This window comes from Lepeophtheirus salmonis, chromosome 9 (assembly GCF_016086655.4).
Source record: "Lepeophtheirus salmonis chromosome 9, UVic_Lsal_1.4, whole genome shotgun sequence".
Classification (NCBI taxonomy): domain Eukaryota; kingdom Metazoa; phylum Arthropoda; class Copepoda; order Siphonostomatoida; family Caligidae; genus Lepeophtheirus; species Lepeophtheirus salmonis.
Window position 1 is genome coordinate 28,467,930 of NC_052139.2, and position 26,402 is coordinate 28,494,331.

At 34.4% G+C, this 26,402-nt stretch overlaps 1 protein-coding gene across 1 annotated transcript; it reads right to left on the reverse strand.

The window, feature by feature from the left end:
- Positions 1-23,291: 23,291 nt before the first annotated feature.
- LOC121124644 (uncharacterized) lies at positions 23,292-24,064 on the reverse strand. Its single transcript, XM_040719826.2, has 3 exons — positions 23,940-24,064; positions 23,706-23,881; positions 23,292-23,651 (listed from the first exon to the last, which is right to left on the reverse strand). The coding sequence occupies exons 1-3, from the start codon at positions 23,999-24,001 to the stop codon at positions 23,374-23,376; spliced, it is 516 nt and encodes a 171-aa protein (XP_040575760.1). The 5' UTR covers positions 24,002-24,064; the 3' UTR covers positions 23,292-23,373.
- Between the last annotated feature and the right edge of the window lie 2,338 nt (positions 24,065-26,402).

Consider the following 26,402-nt stretch of genomic DNA (forward strand, 5'->3'; position numbering starts at 1 on the left):
TACTCAAAATTGATGGTCATAATAAAACAATGATAAATATATTGATTTATTTGAAAAGCCCCATATTGGGCCCAATACAAGTCCCTTAAATTAAATAAAGTTTATAAAGTATTGTTAAACCTCTTGGGTATCTTAACTCATCCTAGTAATTTGAATATAAAGTCTATAATTAATTCAGATATGTCCATGAAATGTTGTGCCATACAGTCTTAAACTTATATACCGGGCGTAAAAAAAGTACTGAGACCTGCTTCTAGGTAGTCATTAAACTACTCATAATTGATCGTGATGATGCTGTACATAGAAGGTTTTATTTTTTACTATAAGAATTCACATTAATTATGAATCTGGCCACCATCCGCCTCAGTGACAGCCTCAGGAACCCCTTGCACACTTTTGCAACGTAGTCCTTTTTCAAGATCCTTCATTGTTAGCTTATGGAGGTCTTCAGGGCATCAATATTCGGGTGGTTGATTTTGCAGGCCTTCTTCTCAATTTGCCATCAAATGGAGGAATCCAATGGATTCACATTTGGGCTCTGAGGGGACCAAAGGTTCCTAGATCACAAGTTTATGTTACTATCCATCCACTCTTCTACAATATTAGAAGTATGGGCGGAGTCCTGTCCTGCTGAAATACGTACGCAACCTTGTTGGACTTCTTAATGGTCTTGGTGATCTATGGGACCTACAACATCATCAAGTAGTCGGCTGTGGGTAACCGGTATCCAACAGGAACCCAAATTTGAGGCATTTTTCTTCAATTGATGCCATAACCCCCAACTTTATTACCCGGTTGCTGTTGTGCTTCAGATTATTCAAGAGTTGTTGACATCGCTGAAGACAGAGTTATTTTCCATGTTGGGACAGGAGTAGCCTTTCGGATGGCCTTGCCCATAGTAGACCTTCTTCTGCTTGGCGTATTCTAACATGTTCTTCGTTGGGTTGACCTTAAAGGCATCCATGATTTCTTCAGGCTTCACTTTGGTGGGTCTTCCGATCTTGGGGTTGTCCCTAAATTGTATCCATCAGCTAAACGATATCTGACCCGAAAGACTGTGACCTTGCTGATGTTTAAGGCCTTCATTATGTCTGAGGTGGTCCTCCGGTTGTGGATTTAATTGTCTATGGTGGCTTTTCTTTCCTCCATCACGACATGTACATAATTTAACGTGTACATCAATCAGAAGCTTCATAAGCTTCAAAATTTCAATCCTTTGTTGCTTCATTTTACTCATTCTCGTTTTTTTTGTGTTTTATTCAATCGTAACTTTTTCTCAAGTCACAAAACCTATCTTTCACCGAGGTTGAAGACAATTGACGAATAAATTTCCGATTTATTAAAATTTAAATTAAGTGTTCCACTAGATAAAATCGACCCTGTATATATGAAGTAAAACATAAATTGGGATTTTCTGTTCTTCTAGATATCTGTTCAAGATTGTTTTTATGTTAATGCACCATGTATACTGTATTTTTCACCGAATTCAAAACGGTTTCTTCAAGACAGATCCAAACCAAATTTAAAATTCAATAATAGTTAGGTCCGGAGCAGGGCTGACCACCACCACGGAAATCTTGGTCTGTATGAAAATAGGGACTGTTGAACGTCCAGAACGACTTGTATGCACGGCGCAAGTATCGCAGTAAAAGTTTATAGGATTTTAAACAATAGTTACGACTAAAAATATTATGAAATGTCAAAAAATTTAAGCTCAAAGCAAAGTATATATCTCAAGAAAATATTCCCGCTGAGTAATTTGAATTTTCGATAGAAATTCGACTTCCCCTTAGTGTTTACAATTTAGATCCTGTCAGGTTTTGATTGAATGGAGTGCACCATAATTGCCATTCTTGTACAATCTTAATTATGTAGCATATTCGTGCCGACCTAGGAGAATGAAGAAGTGAACAATGAAGTCCTTGATCATACCGAATGTTAAACAGTCTTTATGGGGACTGTTTGATGTACAAAAATATCCCCTGGTGGCCCTTGATTCATTTTCAAAGCCTGACATGATAATTATAGCTTGATATCCTATTGAGTTTTCCCTCGATAATAGTGATATACATCTCCAAACATGTCCTGCCGGATGTTGGATTTGTGTTTACATCCTTCATCTCACGGGTGCTGATAAGACTTCCTGAAAACTAAGCTAATAGAAAGAAACTTAATAGAAATACGAGGTTAGACCATCACGTAATTCGGCTTGCTATAATTTTGAATTTGATGTTTCGTACCAACTGCTGGGCAAGACACATCGGGGTTGACGTCATAGAGACAACAACAGTACTCTGATACTAACAGTCAAGGAAGGCAATATACAGCTATTCTTAATAGCATTTATTCTCTATGGCGTCACAATTAAAAAACGTGGTGGAAGTCGATTCTTCAGTTGAAAAAGTGTGATGCTATAACCTTGTATTTCTATTAATCTTGCTCTCACACAAAACATTATTCAAATTCTCAGGTGACCAGGTTAATCCTTTGTTATTTTATTTTTACATATCTGCAGGATATATTTTATGCACATTGATCTAAATCCGGCTAATTTTTAGCTGGCCCGTTTATTTGACTCTGGTAATATGAAAAACGAATTTTCTTTGCGTTAGCATTTGTCATTATTATATAATAAACTAATTCGGTCAAGCAAAAAATATAACAGTCTGAGACCGGTCTAGGATTTCTAGACCGAAAGCCAACACTAGTATATACAGGGTGTCCACGATAAATTGGAACTACTTTAAACTTAATCCAGATTCATAATGTGTATATTCGGGGTTAAATCATACTAATATAAAAGGTTGCAGGAACAATACACTATAACTTCCACCACAATTGTTTTGACAACAAACAATAGTCATCATGGAACAAGCAAGGAAAGACGCCATTCCTCGAATTGGCTCGCGCGGGACACGAGCCCTCTGCTATCTACAAGCTTCTTAACTACCCCAAGACCACGGTGTACCGGGTCTTCAATGCCTGGGAGGTTGAGAGGAAGTTCTGCTGCAAGGCCCACAACATGAGAAGTGACCGAATCCTCACTCCCCGCTTGCTTGAAGGCCTCCGGAAGTCCATCAGGGCTTCCCCGGGGACTTCCTTGTCCAGGTTGGCCAAGAACCGTGGAGTGAGAAAGCAGCTGGTCTCCAAGGCTGTGAATGAGGATCTCGGGTACAGGTCATACCGAATGGCCAAACAACACATCCTCACGGCATCCATGAAGACCACCAGGCTCACCAACGGTAAGCGTCTCATCAATGACCTGAAGAGCCATGGAGGAAGAATCATCTTCTTCTCCGACGAGAAGAACTGGACTGTCAACAGAAGCTACACCGTCCAGAATGACAGGTGGCTTGCCAAAGAGAGAGAAGAGGTCCCTGTGGTCTTCACCACAAAGTTTCTGGGCTCCATTACGAGGGAGTAGAATGCTGTCGATTCCGCGGAAGTCATCAGGGCATGCAAATCCTTTACGGGCAGGATGGAGAAGATGGTGGCGGCTGAGGGAGGACATGTTGAATAAATCTATTGTTTAATATCATGTCTAACTTTTTCATATTAACAAATACACTCCAAATTCCATTTTTATCAAGCAGGTTGAATTTTAAGATAGTTCCAATTTATCGTGGACACCCTGTATCCATGTTTAGATTGAAAGCAATCCTCAATTCTCCATCTTCCTGCATCCCCTCTTATGGCCACATCTCACGGCAACACTAGTTTTCGGGGCACCTGCTGGATATATCTTTTACTCATTCTGTGTACAAGGTAGATAAGGCCCTGTTTGTATCCAACATCATTTTTTGGGTTAAAATTTTCTAGCGACACCCCTTGTTTTAAGGTCCTGTTACCAAATTGAGCCTGTTTAAAAAAGAACAGAGACCAAAAATGGTTGAAATGAAATTAATGAGACCGATAGAACCGCTGAACTGGGCACAAAATTGTTTATATCACAAGAAATGATGCAACGGAATAATTTGAATTTTTCAATAACCAAGGATAATGAAGAGGAGAAGAAAAAGTCCCTGATTTGGGAGGAGAGATCACTTACTTGAATGGTATACGGATTTGCAGGTTCTTATTTGCATTGTCAGTTCACCATAAGTGTGTAATGAATGAGTGGGGCATTAAAATGAGTTTTTGCACGTCATACTCATTATAAATCCCCAAAGAATGTGACAAAACTCTTCCTCATTTATCCTTGAGGAAGGTGATGCTTTTTTATACGAATAACTACATATATAATATCTCTAATATGTAGTAATTATTTGATCATCTGGCACGAAGGATCTAAGAACCCATATTTTGTTCACAAATAATCATTATTATCATTTTATTAAGGATCAGTGGGGAGGGAGCCCCTCATCTTTTTATGTACATACACAGATTATCTATCTACATGTATACGATATGATAATGTACAAAAAACCTTGAGGAATGATATTTATTTATCAAACTAAATGAAATGAAATTAATCAACAACCTTTAAAAATAACATCAAAATATGCGAAATAACAAAATAAAATATGTAGAAAATCCACAGATTCAAGTTCATTAATTCTTAAATAAATATGTCAAAAGGATAATATGTGCAATAGATTGATCAATATCATATGTGGCGCGTCAACATAACAACAATTTTTAATAAAAATCAAGGAAAGAGAAAATCTCAATATAATAAATAATCTATACTTGAAGAGTGTATGGATTTTAAATCCAGAACAAGACGTTACGACCTCAATATCTTGGTAACCCTAGAATCGATGTTTATAAAAGTGTGTCCGTCAGATTCAATGTACATAATTGCACCTTGTTTTAAGTCCTATTACTAAACTGAGCCTGTATAAAAAAAAACCCGAGACTCAAACCGTTGAAATGATAGAGCTTTGACTGGCATTGATCGAACCGCTGAATCTAAACCGGGCACAACCTTGCTTATATCTATTATATATATATATATTCTTTGTTTTTTCTTAATGTTTATTTTTTGTCTGTTCAAAAAGAAACACTAAGGATTAAGATTAATAAGAAAAAAATATCATTTGTTTAAATTTAGGATTATTAGTTTATTTCCAAGATCGTCAAAATCTAGACTGGATTTTATTTGTCACGCAAAAAATCATCTCTAACCACCTCATCCATGGTTTTAATGACAATGGTTGAAATCGGTTGATTGGCATTGTAGATTTGTACTTTGTACTCGTCTAACAATATGAACAGATAAGAAAGAATGGTGACCCATTATTTGATTTGTATCTAATGGCTTGTGATTAGTGCTAATGGCCGTTTGACGAATCAGACAAACAATATTTACTTATGTTATCATTTTGTCATTGTACTATTCAAGAAATGACGAATCTCCTCATAAAAGTGCTCAGATTTTAATGGACCGCTAGGTATAACCCAGAATACATTTTGGGTATTATTGTTCTATCTTGCTTTTGTACTGATGCCACACATACGTAAATATTTACCTTCTTTTGATATGGAGTTCATTTGATAGCTCCATGGTTATCAAATTATTTTTGTATGCTTTAAATATATATGTTTAAAAATCCTTCTAGCATACTTTTGTGTTGACGAGCCACATATTGTTCATACATAATATATATACATATAATGATGCCTTGGGATCCCTGAGACATCATCTCTCTCTTTCTATTTTTCTATTTATTAATTCCAATCATATTTAAAAATGATCATAAGATGATAATCCAACAAACTATATGGCTTTGGTCAAGGTCAAATCCTTGCACACTCCCTATTATTTCAACCTGCGTTTTCACGATTTCACCTTGGTGCTATTGGTAATCCTCCTTCTTCTTTTTCTTCGTGTGTGTAGTTTGTTCATTTACTGATTAACTTAAAAAATAATCAAAGTGTTTACGCTGTAAAGATCATATTTTATAGGACCTTTGAAATAATAACATGATTATCTCCACTTTATCATGAATAAGTATTCTATAAATTATGTAAATATATCTAAGTGCTAAGTGGATAGTTCCATAGTTTCTCAGATACGGGTCGTTTTGAATCTTTGCACTTCAATAAACGGATCCTTGTCTGGAAATGTATGAGCATTTATCCCAAAGGTCGAGCCTTACTTAAAATAGGATCCGAATGCATTTTTGTTGATACTATTGCCAAAATATTAAATATCCCAATGTCGAAGGCCCCTCCTCCTAAAATACCACACTTTTTGAGAATGACAGAAATTGTTGGGAACAGTCAAGGCTGTGGGAGTCCAAGAGTCTTGCTTTCCAAGCATATTGAGGAGGATTTTGCACCGGCTCACACGCTTTACTCAATCAAAAGGCTTCAAACCCTGACAATGAGTTCTCTTATGAGCCTTAAGTTTTGATTTTATGGTGGTCTGGTTGCTGTCAAATTCACGAGCAAGGCCATTTAGAGTCACCTTGCCTCTTTTGCCTGTAATGACGCCTTTGACTGCATCAACCAATTATTTTGCCTTGATATGGACCTTGTGGAAACTTTTGATGTGCCTCTTGCCGTGAGCCGGTACACAGTAGAAAGGTTGCCGCCCAGCACTTTTGAGATATTTGATGGTAATTTTCCTAGCCCGTCTAACTCCAGAATTGCAGCTCTGCGTTGCTTTATGTCTTTTGGTCATGACACTTACATTTCTTGGTTGACTTTTCTTATTTTTTGTATACAGTTTCTTTTTACCATTGTTTACAATAAGTTATAGGTGTTGAAAATCGAAATATAACAAATAGAACAATTGCACCTTCTTTAAAAAAAGTGCTTCATATGAGACATACTTACCTCTATTTCTATTAGAACATCCCAAATTAAGGATTTTTTCATCTTACTAGAAAATTTAATATTTGAATTTTTTTTTTTAAATTTTATATTTGAAACTTAATTTTTGAAATATTGAATTTTCTCCTAAAATAAAAATCCAAAAACCAACTCAATGAGGCCTGTAATTGGTGTTGGGTTTAAAGATTATTAAAATTTTTAGAAGAGACGAGAAAAATAGGTTGAGTCAGCTGAACTCAGCCTATTTTTCTCGTCTCTTTACGTTAAAAAAAATTAATAAATTGAACAAATCTATTCATTTTTAGGGATTTTCAGTAACACAACGTTATCCCTTGCTAACACAAAAATGTACCGTGTATGTATTTTCTCTTCAACTTTTGAGGTTTCCGCTTCGATCTTCTTAAGCAGTGAACAATCCCCGATAGTTATTGGATAATGATTATATAGTTGGAACGAATTTGCTATCTGCTACCTACGGATTTTTGACCTTTTTCATCTTGTTTATTTTTGGGATGAAAGATTTTGTGAGATACTAAAGATTAAGGACGTGGTAGACTTTACTTGTTCACCAAAGGGAATTAGGACAATCATTACGTGACCAAGATATACGAACATAAGTCGAGTCAAATGGTATGAGTAAATCCAAAGCTGCTTTATCCAGTAGTGGGTACTCTTTCAACACAAAAAACTAGGAATACAAATATGTCTTTGGTGTTTGGCCACCGTAAAGTTCGATAATCACACCTTCCATGTAAGACGACAGATCATTAGCTCTGGTGGTAAAGGCGGGGTATCCATTGGACATACTTTTTAAAATGATTCATAGGATCCTTGTAAAAAATATGTATATTCATCAATACTTAAGTCTTGATGCCACTCAAAGTAATATCAATTTAAATTATATTCTTATTTTTTGGGGATCATCTTGTGACCCGCGATATGAACAATAGTTATTCATCATACTACAATTATAAATTGAATTTAAATATGCAACCCCGTATATGGGGATGGTGTCAAAAGATTCCGCACTCAACGTGTCTTGTATCTTTGTTATGTCGGAAACTTTTAATACCGCCTTCGTACCTTGTTAAGATTGTGACTGGATTTGATAATGGATTCCGTAGAAGATCTGGAGGAATATATGCATCCTTGATCATAGATTAAATGATTGAAAAGGTCACAGAACTTGATGTGAAGGGATATCTACACAATGAAGGATCCTACAATTAAAGGAGATGAGATCCAACGAGCGAGGAACAAAGATGCGAGATCCCTGGAATAGAATTTAAAGTCGAAGAGAGGATCAGAAGTTGGTGGATTGGTTATCCTCCAAACGGCATAAATATGAACTTCAAGGAAGGAGTGTGGATGAGGATCCGTATTAAATATAATTTTTTGGCAAAATGTTGCAAATAGTCCTTTGGCAAAGATGTTTTGTGCCAATTGTCCTAGAACCATATTATTAACTAGGACTAGGCTATTATATTAAATAGCTTTGGACCGCAAATGACCTTTAGTTGAATAAAATAAAGGATCTGTTTTAACTTATTATTATCATGGGCTAACGGATAGTATCATGCAACAAATATTATTTTTTAAATACGGATTCAAAGTTCTCAAAAAATCTACCTATAAAAATATATAGGCAACAATAGGTTAATTGTACCTTCCTACTTATGGTTTTTTTCTTTGTAAATATATAAGTGGCAACATATTTTAAAAATAGTTTGAGTAAGAATCAGGTTTTTTGATTAATCCAACTCATAAAATATAATACATATATCAAACGGAAAGGTCAAATAGTGACGAGTACTTTATTAAGTTGGTAGACTTCATAAATTAATATGTACATATATTTAGAGTTGTAAATCCCAAGCACTTTTTAGCGTGGGGGTATATCTTCTTAAGCTGTAATAATTGGTAATGAGACGATTTAAAAAAAAAAAAAAAAAAAAAAAAAAAAAAAAAAAATAACCGATGTCGATTCCCATACGATTATAGTAAAATTCCCGATGCCTTAATATTTTAAATAATAGTTAAGAAATACCATTTTGCTATAAATGTATATGAATTACAATTTATAAAATAAATCACTTCCTTTATTTTATGTAAATAATATTTACTTTAAACAAAGGCGAGCTTTTCCACGGTGAATTGTAATCCCACGGCAAGCTCTCCATACGCAAATATTGCAAAGGCGAACTTTCCAGGATCCCTTTATAGAACAGATTCCTCAAAAATAAGAATGTCTGCAACGGGCCCATATGTTTAGAATACATGTGTAGAAATTCAATTTGTGTCTTCTTAGTTTTTGAGTATTTTTATCCTATATTATTTTATTTTAATATTTATAAAATTACAAGACTTAAGGAAGAAATTGATATGGTCTTTTTTTTATATCTTGAACGATCTATTTTATAATTTTTACTTAGAAAAATAATAAATAATAAATTAGAATCGGAAATTAAACGTTATAATCCTAATGCCGATTCTAGAAAAGAAAAAAAGGAAGCCAATTCTCCGATTCCCGATTCCAATTAATCATCCTATCTCTAGATATAATTATTGCTTCATTCTTGAGTAGAGAATGTCCAAGTATTAAGTCTGGTAAAAACTTAGCGCCATCTGTCGGTCTTTGTACATACTTTTTAAACGACCCTCGTATATGTCGTGTTCATTTTGTAACTTGTATATAAACAGATTATACAAGTTACAATTTGGTCGTTTCTTATCGTCATGTTGAATTACGTATGTACATCATCAGTCCTTTTAATTACGAGTTGTAGGTTTAATTGAATGTATTATTTCATTTTGATCTGTTAAAATTACTTATCATTAAGATCAAATTTACCTTCAAATAAATCTATGTCAATCTTTACAATAATAACGGGCGTTTAAAATGTCTTTTAACACCTACTCAATTGCATTTTTGAGGGGTTAAAAGATATTATTTGACATTGTTACTAGCATAAAAAACGGATTTAGTGTATATACGAATTATTTTCAAAAAGTGAGGGGACTATTATCTTTTTAATAAGATAAAATATTAACTTATTCATCAATATGTATATTGTCCCCTTCAAAGTAATCCCCCTCAGGTACAATACACTTTTTCCAATACTCGAAGCACTTCTCATAAGCCCTTTTCGGTGTAGCCTTGAGCTCTTCCAGGGATGCAGCCTCTCTGAAATCTTAAGGTGGTAGATGATTACTTATGCCTTGGAACTTGCAATTCTCGTGATCCGAGATTTAAGAAGAATATACACTTCATTATATGGTAGGCTATTCAAAACTTGAGAATCCTTTAAAGAAGTTTAAAATAAAAAAATAAAATAAAAATGAAAATAAATACGGTAAAATAGGATGCATTTTGGTAAAAAACAAAACTTTGACTAAAATCTCTCAATCAAGCAGATCCTTGTTCTGTTGAATTATCATCTGGTGCTACGAGGCACAGTCTTTTTAGAGTATTTCTCCTAGAAGTCTTTGAACTCTCTGTTGTTGATCTTGCTATGGGGATATTAGCGGCTACCTAGGCTTTCACTAGGTCAGTATTGAATACACCAACACATTTATCTTTGTAGGGGATGACGTTGAGCACCTTATATGTATCTTTGTGTCCCTTGTTGTTTAAACCTTCATTTTTTTTGTGCCTGGCGCAATGTCCATGCTGTTCGAGGATAGTTCTGTTAGGGCTAAAGTTGTAAAGCATGCATAGCAAATACCTTGTTTCAAGCACCTAAGTCCAAATCTTGGTGCAACCCAAGGTTAATAGAAATACAAGGTTATGTCATAACGAGTGTACGACGGATGTTTGATTTCCACCACGCTTTTAGAAAGATAATCTTTCACTTCGAATGAATCTAAATATAAGAAAAACATTACCATCTGAAGAAAAAAATTGCATAAAATATTAACTGAATACAAATCTATAAAATATAACAATAGGCCACACATCAATTTTCATATCAATTCCCGTCAACATAAAAATAACAACAATCCACTATAATATAAATGTGTATTGGTAAGAGCGAAATTGTATTTAGGCAAACAACTACCTCGTTTCTTCAAGGTCTTTCACAAAAAGTTTTAGTATCTTCGCAATGACCAAAAAGTATAGATGAGTTTTAAGGATGATATCTAATAATATCAGTGCCAAGCACCTTTGATCGTCTTAAGAATCTTCAATTTGAACACTCTGTGTCTTGCAACCCTGCAAATTAAAATTGCACGAATACCCTCTGCAACTTTGATTTCTCCTATATTCTTTTTGCAATGTAACCTTTAATGTAGCATTCTCTATCCATTTAGTTTTAATAAGTATGATTTTTATTTTTCGTTGACCCACCAAACAGAATTATCTGGGTAATTGTATCTAAATTATTGTCCACCAGGCCCCTCAGGCTTAAACTAATTAATGATCTCAGAATAAATAACTAAGGACATTCCGAAAAGGCGTGTCTAATGGTTTTGAATAATTTATATTAATCTTTCCATGGAATACTGAAAACATAATTCCTCTGACTATTTGAAACTGAGATGCGAATTTTCTTCCATGAGCTATTGGGGAAGTTGATGACATAATCCTATGCAACCAATTACTAGGGGGATTTAATCCATCTATCACACCTTCACAATGTAGAGTATTTTCCTTTAAATTAGAATTCACTTGTCATTTTTTGGTTGCAAATCTGATTAAACTAGTTACTATGTGTACAGAAACATTATTGTACCGCGTGGCCCATTGAAATCCGAACACTTATTAATCCAATAACTTATGAAGGTTGAGTTAATTCATATTTCGACATATTAAAGCATAAACAATTAGTTACGAACCAAAACAAATCTACCTTACGTACATGTCGAGAAAATGACATTTGAACGTGATCGACAAATTTCCATTTGCGCTCTCCTAGACACTGGGCTGGGCGTCTACAGGAACAGCGTCTACGCTGTCAGTAAGTTTGATTCGTCAGAGATGAAGAAGAGATTTGTCAAATAAGCCAAACTGGATCTGGAGGAGGTAAGGAAAACAGACTAGGACCTCACCGGACTGTCCAAGAGCTATCAAAAAAGTGGATGGAAAGAGCCTTGTAAGGGGGAGATGCCAATTTCGACACCAACAATGAAATAAATCCATCTCCGTCGTTTCAAGACTCTTTTAAACTCTTTTTGACACTTTTGGCCGCCATACAGACCTGATGCCAACCATCTCCACTACGCCTTTTTGGGTGCATCAGAAGGGAAGGCATACAGTTTCTAGGCCCTGGAAGCCACTGTTAGCCCGCAATGGGACGGGTGCCAGGCCTTCTACCACCGCCTAGAAGGCATCATTGCTACTGAGGGAGAGCTCATACACACATCAATTCATAGTTATTAATATTGTTGAAACTATATTGTTAATTAATATGGTATATCTTTTTGAAGTTTAAAATTCAATGTGTTCAGATTTTAATGGACCACTCGGAATATATAGTCTAACCTTATCTAACAGCCACTTATTGTATGCGCATCACCTCACAAAGCACCCATATCCAGTTCTCAAATTTAGAATAGTTACAAAGCAGGAAACTTACTTTAAAAGACCAACTGCACTAATTGGTCGCTTTATTAGTTTTCCTTGTCTCAGCACCGCTTAATACAGGTTTGATTGTATTAATAATAGAGGATGATGTACATTTTTGCTTGAAAAGAGTCAGTCAATACATTACATTTGAATTAATTAGCATAAATAATGGAGTTATTGTTTAATTAGCCTTAATAATACAGGTTTTTCCGTTGCATAGCTTCACAAAACAAAAACGTAATAAAATTATTATTAAAACGTTTGGCCCGTCAACACAAACAAACCATAGAGATTTTTTTTGCAAAATGGAGTGGGAATTACCTACATTTGTATTCTTGTAGTAATATTTGTCAATTTCTATCATTAAATCATAATTACTAACTCTTTGAGTGTGTCCTAAATTACACTTAAAGTAGTCAACATTATATATTTAATAAATTAAGTGCTAAATGACTCAAAAATAGGAATCCTTTTAGAGGCCGTCTAGCCTCAGATCTTAAAGTCTGACCATTTTTTACTTGGTGCCATTCAAAAGAACTAACAAAAAGCTATAATTTAATGTTAGTTTTGTTTTTGTGTGATGAAAAATGTTTGAGGCAGAGGTAGAACGGCAGAGGGTGTGTATTTTCGACAAGTGAACGCTGTTCTGAAAAGGAGAAATGATCACTTCTTGGCTAAATCAAGGCAGCTGTGCTTCTGTTTGTTCCCACATTGAAGCCATAATTCAGAATGGAGGGAAATATATTGAATAGAAAGTGTAGAAAATGGTTGAGTTACCAACTTTTGCTTCAAAAGTTTAATAAAAAAATAGAACAAAGTAGAAATAAATTAAAAGTGAAAACGGCATTGAAGGTTTTCGAATTTATGAGTCCTCACCCTGTAAATTCTGCAAATGAACTCTTTATTTACTGTAAAAGGAATTGAAAAAATGAAGATGTGAAGCCCTTAAAATATGATGTTTTTTAACCTTAGAATTGCAATTTCTTAGATAAAATATAATCAAAAATGTGATTCACCTGTTTAGTGTGGATTAAATTTTTATTCTTTGGGAAATTATCCTACATTTCTATCAACAAATTTTTCAAATAAGCATTTTGCGTCTGTTACAATTTGCAATTAAAGTAGTCAGAAAGTATCATGACTATAAAAGGAAGATAAATTGACATCATCGATATGTAAGGGTCCTTATTATACTAATAATATCTTCACACTCAATTTATCTAAAGCATTAAGAGTTTACTAGTCGTTTACTCATTTTCAACTCCTTCAGAACTCGTTCTCGTTACGTCTATGTTAACTACAGCTGCTAAACAAATTATTAGAAAGAGCGGTGGAACATGTTGGAATTGGCATCCTTCTAAAGCCTTCATAACAAAACTTGAATAATGGAATGGGCATCAACAATACAAAAATGGGCGTATAACGCATAAAGAAAATGATTTTATACACCGTTGATTAGATATTATTGAAGGTGAAGAAGAAAATGAAATATAACGGATTCAAAATGAATGTCGTATTGTATTGATATTTTATTGTATTGTATATGATTATTTTCTTGGGATTTTAGTGTTGATTCTCTCAATTTTTCAGAGGGAATTTAGGGATATTGTCAATCTCTTCAGGTGCATCTATAGCTGCATAAATATAGGGTGGTAAATTTGAAAAATTTAAGAATAAAATATATTACAATTTATTTCCTAAAATTAATTGTGCAATTCCCAAATCTTTTTCTCTTTTATGTTATGAGTCCATTGTAACAGGGGTTTTCAAAGTGGGGGTGGCAAGACATAGATGCAGTGTCGCAAAATGCGTTCCAAAAACAACTATAATTTTTTGTACAATATACACACATGAGTTGATATTAGAATAAAACCATACAATTGTAGCCGAGTGTTCAGTTATTGTACTGAATAAGAGCCCAGCCTAAATAAAAACACAGGAGACATAGCAGCAGTTTAGTACATCCATCCAGTAAAACCCATCTTCAAAATAAGAGTCACTAAATAAATAGCATACTCATTTCCCATCTGTTTTTCTCTACACAAAAAAAACCAAACACATATCCTTTTTTTATCTTACTACACAGGTTAGTGATGGTTCATTTACATCAACCAAACAGTCAAGTCAAACAGGTACTGGCCAAAACTCTTTTGGAAACAACTGAAAATTATTGACAGTCTCAATGAAATGTTGGATCAGCTACTTCAATTGCAACAGCTCTGATCTCACTGTGTGGGTCGGTCGAGTGAGCATGGCCTCTTGGCCTGTGTGTGCACGTCTTGCCAGGTAGAACAAATACGCGCACGCATAGTGCTTTTGTGTGGTTGTGTGTAACATTATAAACTCCCTCCAGTGTCGTTGGGGGTCGTCGGTCTCGGGTACCGTTGTTATGGGCGTTGCAAGCACAAAAGTTTGGGAACGGCTGAATTATTGTGAAATAAATCACTCAAATTAACTGCCTGGATTGCCGCTGGATCCTTTGACATCAATTTAAGCTCTTTGACATAATAAACTATGGAAGTATTTGCATCTTTATGCGTGCACCCAGCACTCAAGCACACCACACAATAATGGTCGCATTGTATTTGGAGGATATCTCAAACATTTTGAATCTTTGCTAGTACAGTTTTGTCAGCTTAATCTGATGAACACACTTTCATAAACATAGTTCTCAGGGTTGCCAAGATATTGAGGTAATAATTTGTTCCAGATTTTACATACAATCCCCATCCTGTATATGAAGAGGTAAAAAAGCATAGCCTGGGGTTTTCTCCTTTTCAAGATTGTTTTTTTTTTTTTTGTCGATCCACCAACTCCACGTATTAAAAATGTTGTTTGTAACCTTTGTTGATAAAATATAAATCCTTTTTATTATTTTTTAATCTTGAAGATCTCTTACTCATCACCAAGACGCGAAGTGATCTTCTTTTATGATGATAAATGGGGGGGTTTAGTGCACAAATCAACAAAAGTGCTGATTGAAAAAACAAAACAAAAAAAAAACACACTGTTTGTCTCTATGTTTACTTCATGTTCTTTGGTAAAAAAAAAAAATGTTGATCGTCACGTTCATTTTAAAGACAATGACTTCAAATCTACCTGAAAATGACGGTACATGATAATATACCTAGAGCAAGTTAATCATGATTGATAGTACATAATCTGTATATATCTATTTAATAAAGTTGTGTGTGTCTTTTATATGTCCTCACACTGTTGGGCCTAGGAGGGGGAAACGTTGCATGGGTGTCTCTTTTGAACTTGGTCAGGCTATGAATGGGTGCCTATTTGTTTGTTGTCTTTTTATGTGGGTAGTTTATATTCCTTAGCCAAAGCACTAAAGTTGTTTTTTGTAGCTCAAGGAGACTAGATAGGGGGTTAAGTTATAAATCAAAAACTGACTGACTCAAAAAATAACTATACGAATAACAAAGCTTTCTAAAAATTTTTAAAATCGAAAAAAGCTATTGGAGTAAAAGTCGGTGAAAAATGAAGTTTTTTTTGTTTTTTTTTCAGGTGCAAAGCATGGATTTCCCCATTGAAATAATGGATAAAGGGTATCAATTACAAAGATAAAGATTTGTACAACTAACATGGAGTATATACTAATGTTATCCTGATTTATTAATTTATAAAAACGTTCATTTAGACTTTTTGAAGACAAAAGTGAAGCTATGGATTGAAACAGTTTTTCTAACTAAAGAAGATGCTTATTTATGCTAGATACCTAAAATAAGATTCCCCCCCCCTCAGCTGTTGCCATTATTATTTACCTCCTGAGTAGTGAACTTCCATATGGCTACTACCTTAGCTTATATTCAAAACCTGGTTAAACATTCGCGTAGGCTCATTTAAGACAGAGTATATCCTTCAGGATTTGTTACAGAGTTATAATTGCAAGACCACGTTTTGACTACTAAGCTACTCTACTCCAAAATATACATTAAATTGTCAGGTTCATGATGATGATTTTCGGCTGTCTTTTCCCCCCAAAAAAACAAGGCTACATACGTAATAATAAACTAATTTATCACACAACCTTTCCTCCGAAAAAAACATCAACGACATAAAAACGTCCCATAATCACTTGGTAATTGACCAATTATGCCTCAATTCTTCCCAAACAAGGAATTGTTATTCAATAACTCTTGAGAATTGTTTACAGCACCTGAACAATAGTTAACTCTAAAATTCAATCAATCAACATTCTAAAGACTGATTAAGTGAAAATAAGAAGATACATCAAACACTAACAATAGAATAATCTGTTTATTAGTGAGATAAGGCTGTGTCCCACCTCTTCCTTATCAGTACTCTGTACGTTGTTGATATGTTGATTTCGAATGAGTTTAACTCTCAAGCTAATTTCCTAGCTGTTGTAACCTCCCACCCCTTATGTCCTTTTTTATTATGTTATTGTAAATACAAATTCATTATTTTTCGAATTGAGGGTTTTTGTAATGTGTATCTCGCATTTTATATGTACGATCGGACTCAACTAGACGTTGTTAGAAAGATACAATTTCGTGCTAAAAAACATGTTAGACAGTGAAAATATAGTTTATGGTCTTTATCTTGTAACAGCCAATCATGCAGTATTTTTGTTTCATGGATTCAGTTCTGGTAATTTTGATTTCAAAGATACACGTCACTCTGGAAGACCAATTGTCGAAAATGTGGTAAAATATTAAAAAATTGATATCAACTTTTTTGATTGCCAATGTGATGAATATCAAATATCCATTATCTTTATTTTTTATTATATGAATACATTATATCCTGTCCAGGGACAATACCGGGCCGTGCAAAATTATATACCAATGATGTAAATATACTTTTTAAGAGGTTTTGTGGCAACCAATCTGATTGTTTCGTATTTTTACTGTGAGAGTGTAACAACTTCCACACATGAGAACATGTACAATCAGGAAACCAAGAGGATCGAAATTGCAGCCCTCCTCCCAGCGGGAGTGTCTCATTACAACTTTAAGGAACAGGTTGGGGCCTCGTTGAAGACAATTTACAACGTTTCCAAGAGCTTGGTGGCTGGGGGTGATCTCAAGCATTCCCCTGGGGCCGGCAAGAAGTTCACTGTCTCAACAAGGCAAGTAAAGGCAGTGTTCAAGAGGACTCCCAACATTGACAAACTATTTTAATTCTAAAAATGTATGAATAAATTGTTTCTCAAGTCATTCAAATGTCATTATTGTCCGCTATATGTTCTGAAGAAAAATCGGTAAATAATTCTGCACGGCCTAGGAAATGTCAAATGATAATTTCCGCGTGTGCAACAAAAAAACACAATATATATAGAAATTGATATTGTAATGTAAAGTAAGTATTGGAATTGATCATGAAGTGTTTTGTCATTGTAGCCCTAGTCATGATTGGAATATCGACTTCTTAGTTAACCAAGTAAGTTCACTTATGGATCTTGGCTGGAAATAAAATATACCCCAAAGGTTTTTTTACAATACTATCAAAATTACGGAATAAATTTTAAAATATTGAGTCATATATCCTACATACATGTAGTTCTCTTTCGGGGATTATGACACTATTTTTTTTTCTTTTTTTTTTAGACCTAAGCACTTCAATGGCCTGTAGTTTTAATCGGGATCTAGTTTTTGGGAATAAATTATATAAGAACGGCGCCATAGTTACACAACATAACAATTTTAACTTGGTCTAAAAAAGTGAGTCTACTGTTTCATAGTATAATGGGCTCGAAGATTAAATCTGCACTTTCTTTCGTTTTAACGACGAAAAAACCCACTATAATATCAGGCTGTAGAGTCGTGTCTTGGTTATCACAATCATTTAAAGTCATGTGTTTTGAGCCTTGCTTAATACAATCACACCCTTGATACGGCCTCTGGAGAGGGGGGAGTCAGTGACGACGAGCTCTTTAGGTATTAAGGCAAGAAATCTAAAAAATCCTAGACTCATAGTTTATAATTAATGTGCATTATCCATAATGGTTCAATGCCCAGGCACTGTTGGATAGAATGACACGTCATATTTCAACTTAATTGTCTTAAGTCTCAGAAAAAATCAACGTGCGAGCTCTTGATGCACACAGTGAAAATATCTGCTGGGGTTGCTCACAGAGAATTTATGTTACAAGCTCTGGTTTGTTCTGATGTCAAGTATGACATCATCATAATAGTAAATTGAATCCGGGCAACTAAAGTAAAGAATGAACAAACCGATCAACTGGATAGCCTATCTGGCAGGATCAGAAAAACGTATGCAAATAGTGCTTTAAGACATGTATCATCAACATTATTTGATCTACAAATAAGATTCTAATAGTATTAATGAAAATTCATTAGTTTACTAGGTTGAATACTTACGTACAATACAAAAACTTTCTCAAAATAAAGTATAAACCAACATCAAAAATTGAAAGATTGCAGTTCAAGAGCCTTATGAAACTCTGAGCAATGTCGGGTGTTTCAGGTAGTAATTAATACACGAGGAAATTTATAATGCATGCACGTATTTATTCAGACAAAATGTATAGTTTACAAATTCATAATTAAAAACTAAGGGAATAATGTAGATTTACACCTGTTTTTGGTAGAGAGTGTAAGCGGTCTGCTTCGTTGCAGCAATTGTATGACTATAATTCATGTACCCTTCACTCGTAAAGGACCGTTGAGTGAAGAAAACCAGAGAGCCTGATGTTTTGTCATAAGCATTGAAACGCATTAGCTTATAATTTGTAGCATTGTCTTTTAAAACCTCTGCATCAAATTTCATTTCAACTCCTGAAGATGTGTATGGCCTTTTTCCTTCCTTTCTCCATGTTATAGAGGCATTGTAGGGACTACCATTGGGCTCTAAAAAAACAGCAATATTAACATAAAATATAAACAAGGAGTTTTGGAACATTACGTATTCCTGTAATTTTGTAACCCTCTTCAGTTAGTTGAATACATTGCATCGTTATTGGACCTTTGCTATATGCAGTGGCATTTGCCTTGCTAACACCGAGCTTCATTAAATACTCTACTGTACCACTTCGTCTTTCTTTCATTTCAAGCCATGATCCTTGAAACAAAAAGGATGGCCTATTTTGTCCGGAGATAAAATTTAATACAAATTTATTTCACTAGTAATTCAACTTACTTGGAAACCTCAGAAGTGGTTACTCCAACCAAGACAAGAGCTACAATGATAAAACACTTCATGATGAACTCAAAAACTGACTTAACTTAGCATTCTTCATTACTACATATATATTTTTTTTTTTTACAAGTGCAAAGTAATATTTTATATACTAATGACGTGGATAGTTTAAAGTATGAAATGTAATATTAAAAAACTACAAAAAAAATAGGACGTATCCATTCAATAGATCGTCAATTCTAGTCCTGAATGCAAACCTTAGACTTTATGATGTGTTTCAAGTCCTTCCCCCTTATTGATTTTATAAGAATAATTTGATTTCTAGTTATTTTACTTAATACAATATAATGATATTATTTTTTAGAGCCTTATGCATCCTTATATCATAAAAATATGTTTCATCCGTATAAGATTATGATAGCTAAGGGATTTATCTTTTTGATGATACTCCTGCTAAAAATTTTACGATTAAGTATTCGCTGTTAATTAGTCAAAAACAATCTCTTACTATGTTTAACATTGTATATGAAATATTGAATAACACTTAGTTAAGAAGTCTATCCTCACAGAGATACATAATTATTTTTTAGATAATAACTTCTACTTTATATTTTTAATCTGCCATTTTGTTTATTATCATCTAAATTATCTCCAACCTTAATTCGTCTTTGTCATAATGTACCAAAGTGTTTAAATTGGATTCTGTAGTATAAATAACAAAGAGTTACTGATTTTTGAACGGCAGAACATTAAAATAATCACATCTAAAGAATGAGAATGTAGTTCCATCAGACTTGATCTTTTTAAACACTTTTTAAAAGTATGATTCTTTGAACATAATGATCCGTCTTCTTATGTTTCTTTGCTAGAATGTCTCGTTGGATTGAGAGTTTAGAATGATCTTCTTACGGCTATCAGTATCTTCTTTCATTCTTGGTTGGGCATTTAAATGCTAAGGGATATAGAAAATCAAAAATGTTTTTGCCGGTCAATTTTCACTTGACTTAAAACTTTTTATTCGACGTTTACTGATTCATGATTAATGTAATCAGGCTTGCTAGAATTTTCAATCGGATGTATCGGACATGGCCAGAATGATGGGAACGTCGACACCAACTGTTTCAAGGGAATTGAAAAGGGCTGGAAGAAAGTCCCTGAGGCGTACTGAACGCCCTCTGCTAACTGAACGTCAGTGAGAAGTCAGACTTCAGCGTGCCAAGAAAATCTTGAATGATATCAAGAGCTCATCTTGACGCATCATCATTTTTTCAGATGAGAAAACTTTTACGGTCGATCCTGTTTTTAACAGGCAAAATGACCGTGTTGTGTGCTTTGGAGATGTTTGGAGATCCAAAGGGAAGGCCATGAAGTCGGTATGGTTCCCCACTGGCTCAGATTAACAGTGGAGGATTATGTGAAGATTCTGGCGTCCAAGGTCCTTCCGTGGATCAAATCGGCAACTCTCCTGGGGTTTTTCAACAAGATGGAGCACCCGCCCATGCTTCCAAGAAAGCTCAGGAGTGGCTCAAGGACAACATGAACTTTTCGCCAAGGACTACTGGCCCCCTCAGAGCCCAGATCTGAACCCACTAGACTTCCCTATGTAGACGCACGTGGAGACCAAGGCCTGCAAAAAACGACACAAGAACATAAATGCCTTAAAGGCTGCTGTCAACAAGGCCTGGGCCTCCATGGACGCCGATTACATCCAGCAAGTCTGTGGCAGCTTCAGATGTCGCCTGACCAGTGTCATTGAGTGAAATGGTGGCTACATTGATTAAATTTGATCACAAACTATTTTAATTCTAAAAATGTATGAATAAATTGTTTCTCAAGTCATTCAAATGTCATTATTGTCCGCGATATGTTCTGAAGAAAAATCGGTAAATAATTCTGCACGGCCCAGGAAATGTCAAATGATAATTTCTGCGTGTGTAACAAAAAAATACAATATATATAGAAATTGATATTGTAATGTAAAGTAAGTATTGGAATTGATCATGAAGTGTTTTGTCATTGTAGCCCTAGTCATGATTGGAATATCGACTTCTTAGTTAACCAAGTAAGTTCACTTATGGATCTTGGCTGGAAATGAAATATACCCCAAAGGTTTTTTTACAATACTATCAAAATTATGGAATAAATGTCAGTTATTTTGACGTTGATCCATCTACGATGGAAGCTAATCTACATTCTGAACAAGATACAAGTTCAAAGTTCGAACAGATAATATAAAAACAAGAAAAAGGTAGCGAATATACCATGCGGGAAAAATACCTTCGGCCCATTTTTAAATTTAATATATAGAATATATTGATAGATATTTCATCAGTTACAATTTGATGACCTAGGTGAGTTACGTGAATCATGAGTGAATATAATTCTAAAAACTTCTCCTATTATAACATTCGAACCTCAACAATTCCTATAAATAAATACATTCTGTTTTTCAAAATGTATATTGTTTGTGGGGTGGAAAATACCATTAAGATTTTGTAAGTATAAAAATTACTACGATATAACTTTCTCTCCTTAAACAATACAATCTTTAAATCACGGAATCTCTTCATTTTGATAGGGATAGTTGTTGAAGATTAAAACATAATAATATATAAAGTTATGAGTAATACACAGGCTATATACGACTACTTTTACACGTATGATAGATATGTTCACGAATGTCAGCCCATACAACTGTTCCTATGATTCATATTTACATTGAATATTTACCAAATATTGCTTATTTCAAACCGATATGTTATTATATTTTCATGACCTATAACTAGGACCTAAAAGCTCTTTTAATCTCTTTCTCACAAATTTTAAAATATTGAGTCATATATCCTACATACATGTAGTTCTCTTTCGGGGATTATGACACTATTTTTTTCTTTTTTTTTTTTTAGACCTAAGCACTTCAATGGCCTGTAGTTTTAATCGGGATCTAGTTTTTGGGAATAAATTATATAAGAACGGCGCCATAGTTACACAACATAACAATTTTAACTTGGTCTAAAAAAGTGAGTCTACAGTTCCATAGTATAATGGACTCGAAGATTAAATCTGCACTTTCTTTCGTTTTAACGACAAAAAAACCCACTATAATATCAGGCTGTAGAGTCGTGTCTTGGTTATCACAATCATTTAAAGTCATGTGTTTTGAGCCTTGCTTAATACAATCACACCCTTGATACGGCCTCTGGAGAGGGGGGGAGTCAGTGACGACGAGCTCTTTAGGTATTAAGGCAAGAAATCTAAAAAATCCTAGACTCATAGTTTATAATTAATGTGTATTATCCATAATGGTTCAATGCCCAGGCACTGTTGGATAGAATGACACGTCATATTTCAACTTAATTGTCTTAAGTCTCAGAAAAAATCAACGTGCGAGCTCTTGATGCACACGGTGAAAATATCTGCTGGGGTTGCTCACAGAGAATTTATCTTACAAGCTCTGGTTTGTTCTGATGTCAAGTATGACATCATCATAATAGTAAATTGAATCCGGGCAATTAAAGTAAAGAATGAACAAACCGATCAACTGGATAGCCTATCTGGCAGGATCAGAAAAACGTATGCAAATAGTGCTTTAAGACATGTATCATCAACATTATTTGATCTACGAAATAAGATTCTAATAGTATTAATGAAAATTCATTAGTTTACTAGGTTGAATACTTACGTACAATACAAAAACTTTCTCAAAATAAAGTATAAACCAACATCAAAAATTGAAAGATTGCAGTTCAAGAGCCTTATGAAACTCTGAGCAATGTCGGGTGTTTCAGGTAGTAATTAATACACGAGGAAATTTATAATGCATGCACGTATTTATTCAGACAAAATGTATAGTTTACAAATTCATAATTAAAAACTAACGGAATAATGTAGATTTACACCTGTTTTTGGTAGAGAGTGTAAGCGGTCTGCTCCGTTGCAGCAATTGTATGACTATAATTCATGTACCCTTCACTCGTAAAGGACCGTTGAGTGAAGAAAACCAGAGAGCCTGATGTTTTGTCATAAGCATTGAAACGCATTAGCTTATAATTTGTAGCATTGTCTTTCAAAACCTCTGCATCAAATTTCATTTCAACTCCTGAAGATGTGTATGGCCTTTTTCCTTCCTTTCTCCATGTTATAGAGGCATTGTAGGGAGTACCACTGGGCTCTAAAAAAAACCAATATTAACATAAAATATAAACAAGGAGTTTTGGAACATTACGTATTCCTGTAATTTTGTAACCCTCTTCAGTTAGTTGAATACATTGCATCGTTATTGGACCTTTGCTATATGCAGTGGCATTTGCCTTGCTAACACCGAGCTTCATTAAATACTCTACTGTACCACTTCGTCTTTCTTTCATTTCAAGCCATGATCCTTGAAACAAAAAGGATGGCCTATTTTGTCCGGAGATAAAATTTAATACAAATTTATTTCACTAGTAATTCAACTTACTTGGAAACCTCAGAAGTGGTTACTCCAACCAAGACAAGAGCTACAATGATAAAACACTTCATGATGAACTCAAAAACTGACTTAACTTAGCATTCTTCATTACTACATATATATTTTTTTTTTTTTTACAAGTGCAAAGTAATATTTTATATACTAATGACGTGGATAGTTTAAAATATGAAATGTAATAATAAAAAACTACAAAAAAAAAAATAGGACGTATCCATTCAATGGATCGTCAATTCTAGTCCTGAATGCAAACCTTAGACTTTATGATGTGTTTCAAGTCCTTCCCCCTTATTGATTTTATAAGAATAATTTGATTTCTAGTTATTTTACTTAATACAATATAATGATATTATTTTTTTGAGCCTTATGCATCCTTATATCATAAAAATATGTTTCATCCGTATAAGATTATGATAGCTAAGGGATTTATCTTTTTGATGATACTCCTGCTAAAAATTTTACGATTAAGTATTCGCTGTTAATTAGTCAAAAACAATCTCTTACTATGTTTAACATTGTATATGAAATATTGAATAACACTTAGTTAAGAAGTCTATCCTCACAGAGATACATAATTATTTTTTAGATAATAACTTCTACTTTATATTTTTAATCTGCCATTTTGTTTATTATCATCTAAATTATCTCCAACCTTAATTCGTCTTTGTCATAATGTACCAAAGTGTTTAAATTGGATTCTGTAGGATAAATAACAAAGAGTTACTGATTTTTGAACGGCAGAACATTAAAATAATCACATCTAAAGAATGAGAATGTAGTTCCATCAGACTTGATCTTTTTAAACACTTTTTAAAAGTATGATTCTTTGAACATAATGATCCGTCTTCTTATGTTTCTTTGCTAGGATGTCTCGTTGGATTGAGAGTTTAGAATGATCTTCTTACGGCTATCAGTATCTTCTTTCATTCTTGGTTGGGCATTTAAATGCTAAGGGATATAGAAAATCAAAAATGTTTTTGCAGGTCAATTTTCACTTGACTTAAAACTTTTTATTCGACGTTTACTGATTCATGATTAATGTAATCAGGCTTGCTAGAATTTTCAATCGGATGTATCGGACATGGCCAGAATGATGGGAACGTCGACACCAACTGTTTCAAGGGAATTGAAAAGGGCTGGAAGAAAGTCCCTGAGGCGTACTGAGCTCCCTCTGCTAACTGAACGTCAGTGAGAAGTCAGACTTCAGCGTGCCAAGAAAATCTTGAATGATATCAAGAGCTCATCTTGACGCATCATCATTTTTTCAGATGAGAAAACTTTTACGGTTGATCCTGTTTTTAACAGGCAAAATGACCGTGTTGTGTGCTTTGGAGATGTTTGGAGATCCAAAGGGAAGGCCATGAAGTCGGTATGGTTCCCCACTGGCTCAGATTAACAGTGGAGGATTATGTGAAGATTCTGGGGTCCAAGGTCCTTCCGTGGATCAAATCGGCAACTCTCCTGGGGGTTTTCAACAAGATGGAGCACCCGCCCATGCTTCCAAGAAAGCTCAGGAGTGGCTCAAGGACAACATGAACTTTTCGCCAAGGACTACTGGCCCCCTCAGAGCCCAGATCTGAACCCACTAGACTTCCCTATGTAGACGCACGTGGAAACCAAGGCCTGCAAAAAACGACACAAGAACATAAATGCCTTAAAGGCTGCTGTCAACAAGGCCTGGGCCTCCATGGACGCCGATTACATCCAGCAAGTCTGTGGCAGCTTCAGATGTCGCCTGACCAGTGTCATTGAGTGAAATGGTGGCTACATTGATTAAATTTGATCACAAACTATTTTAATTCTAAAAATGTATGAATAAATTGTTTCTCAAGTCATTCAAATGTCATTATTGTCCGCGATATGTTCTGAAGAAAAATCGGTAAATAATTCTGCACGGCCCAGGAAATGTCAAATGATAATTTCCGCGTGTGTAACAAAAAAACACAATATATATAGAAATTGATATTGTAATGTAAAGTAAGTATTGGAATTGATCATGAAGTGTTTTGTCATTGTAGCCCTAGTCATGATTGGAATATCGACTTCTTAGTTAACCAAGTAAGTTCACTTATGGATCTTGGCTGGAAATGAAATATACCCCAAAGGTTTTTTACAATACTATCAAAATTACGGAATAAATGTCAGTTATTTTGACGTTGATCCATCTACGATGGAAGCTAATCTACATTCTGAACAAGATACAAGTTCAAAGTTCGAACAGATAATATAAAAACAAGAAAAAGGTAGCGAATATACCATGCGGGAAAAATACCTTCGGCCCATTTTTAAATTTAATATATAGAATATATTGATAGATATTTCATCAGTTACAATTTGATGACCTAGGTGAGTTACGTGAATCATGAGTGAATATAATTCTAAAAACTTCTCCTATTATAACATTCGAACCTCAACAATTCCTATAAATAAATACATTCTGTTTTCAAAATGTAT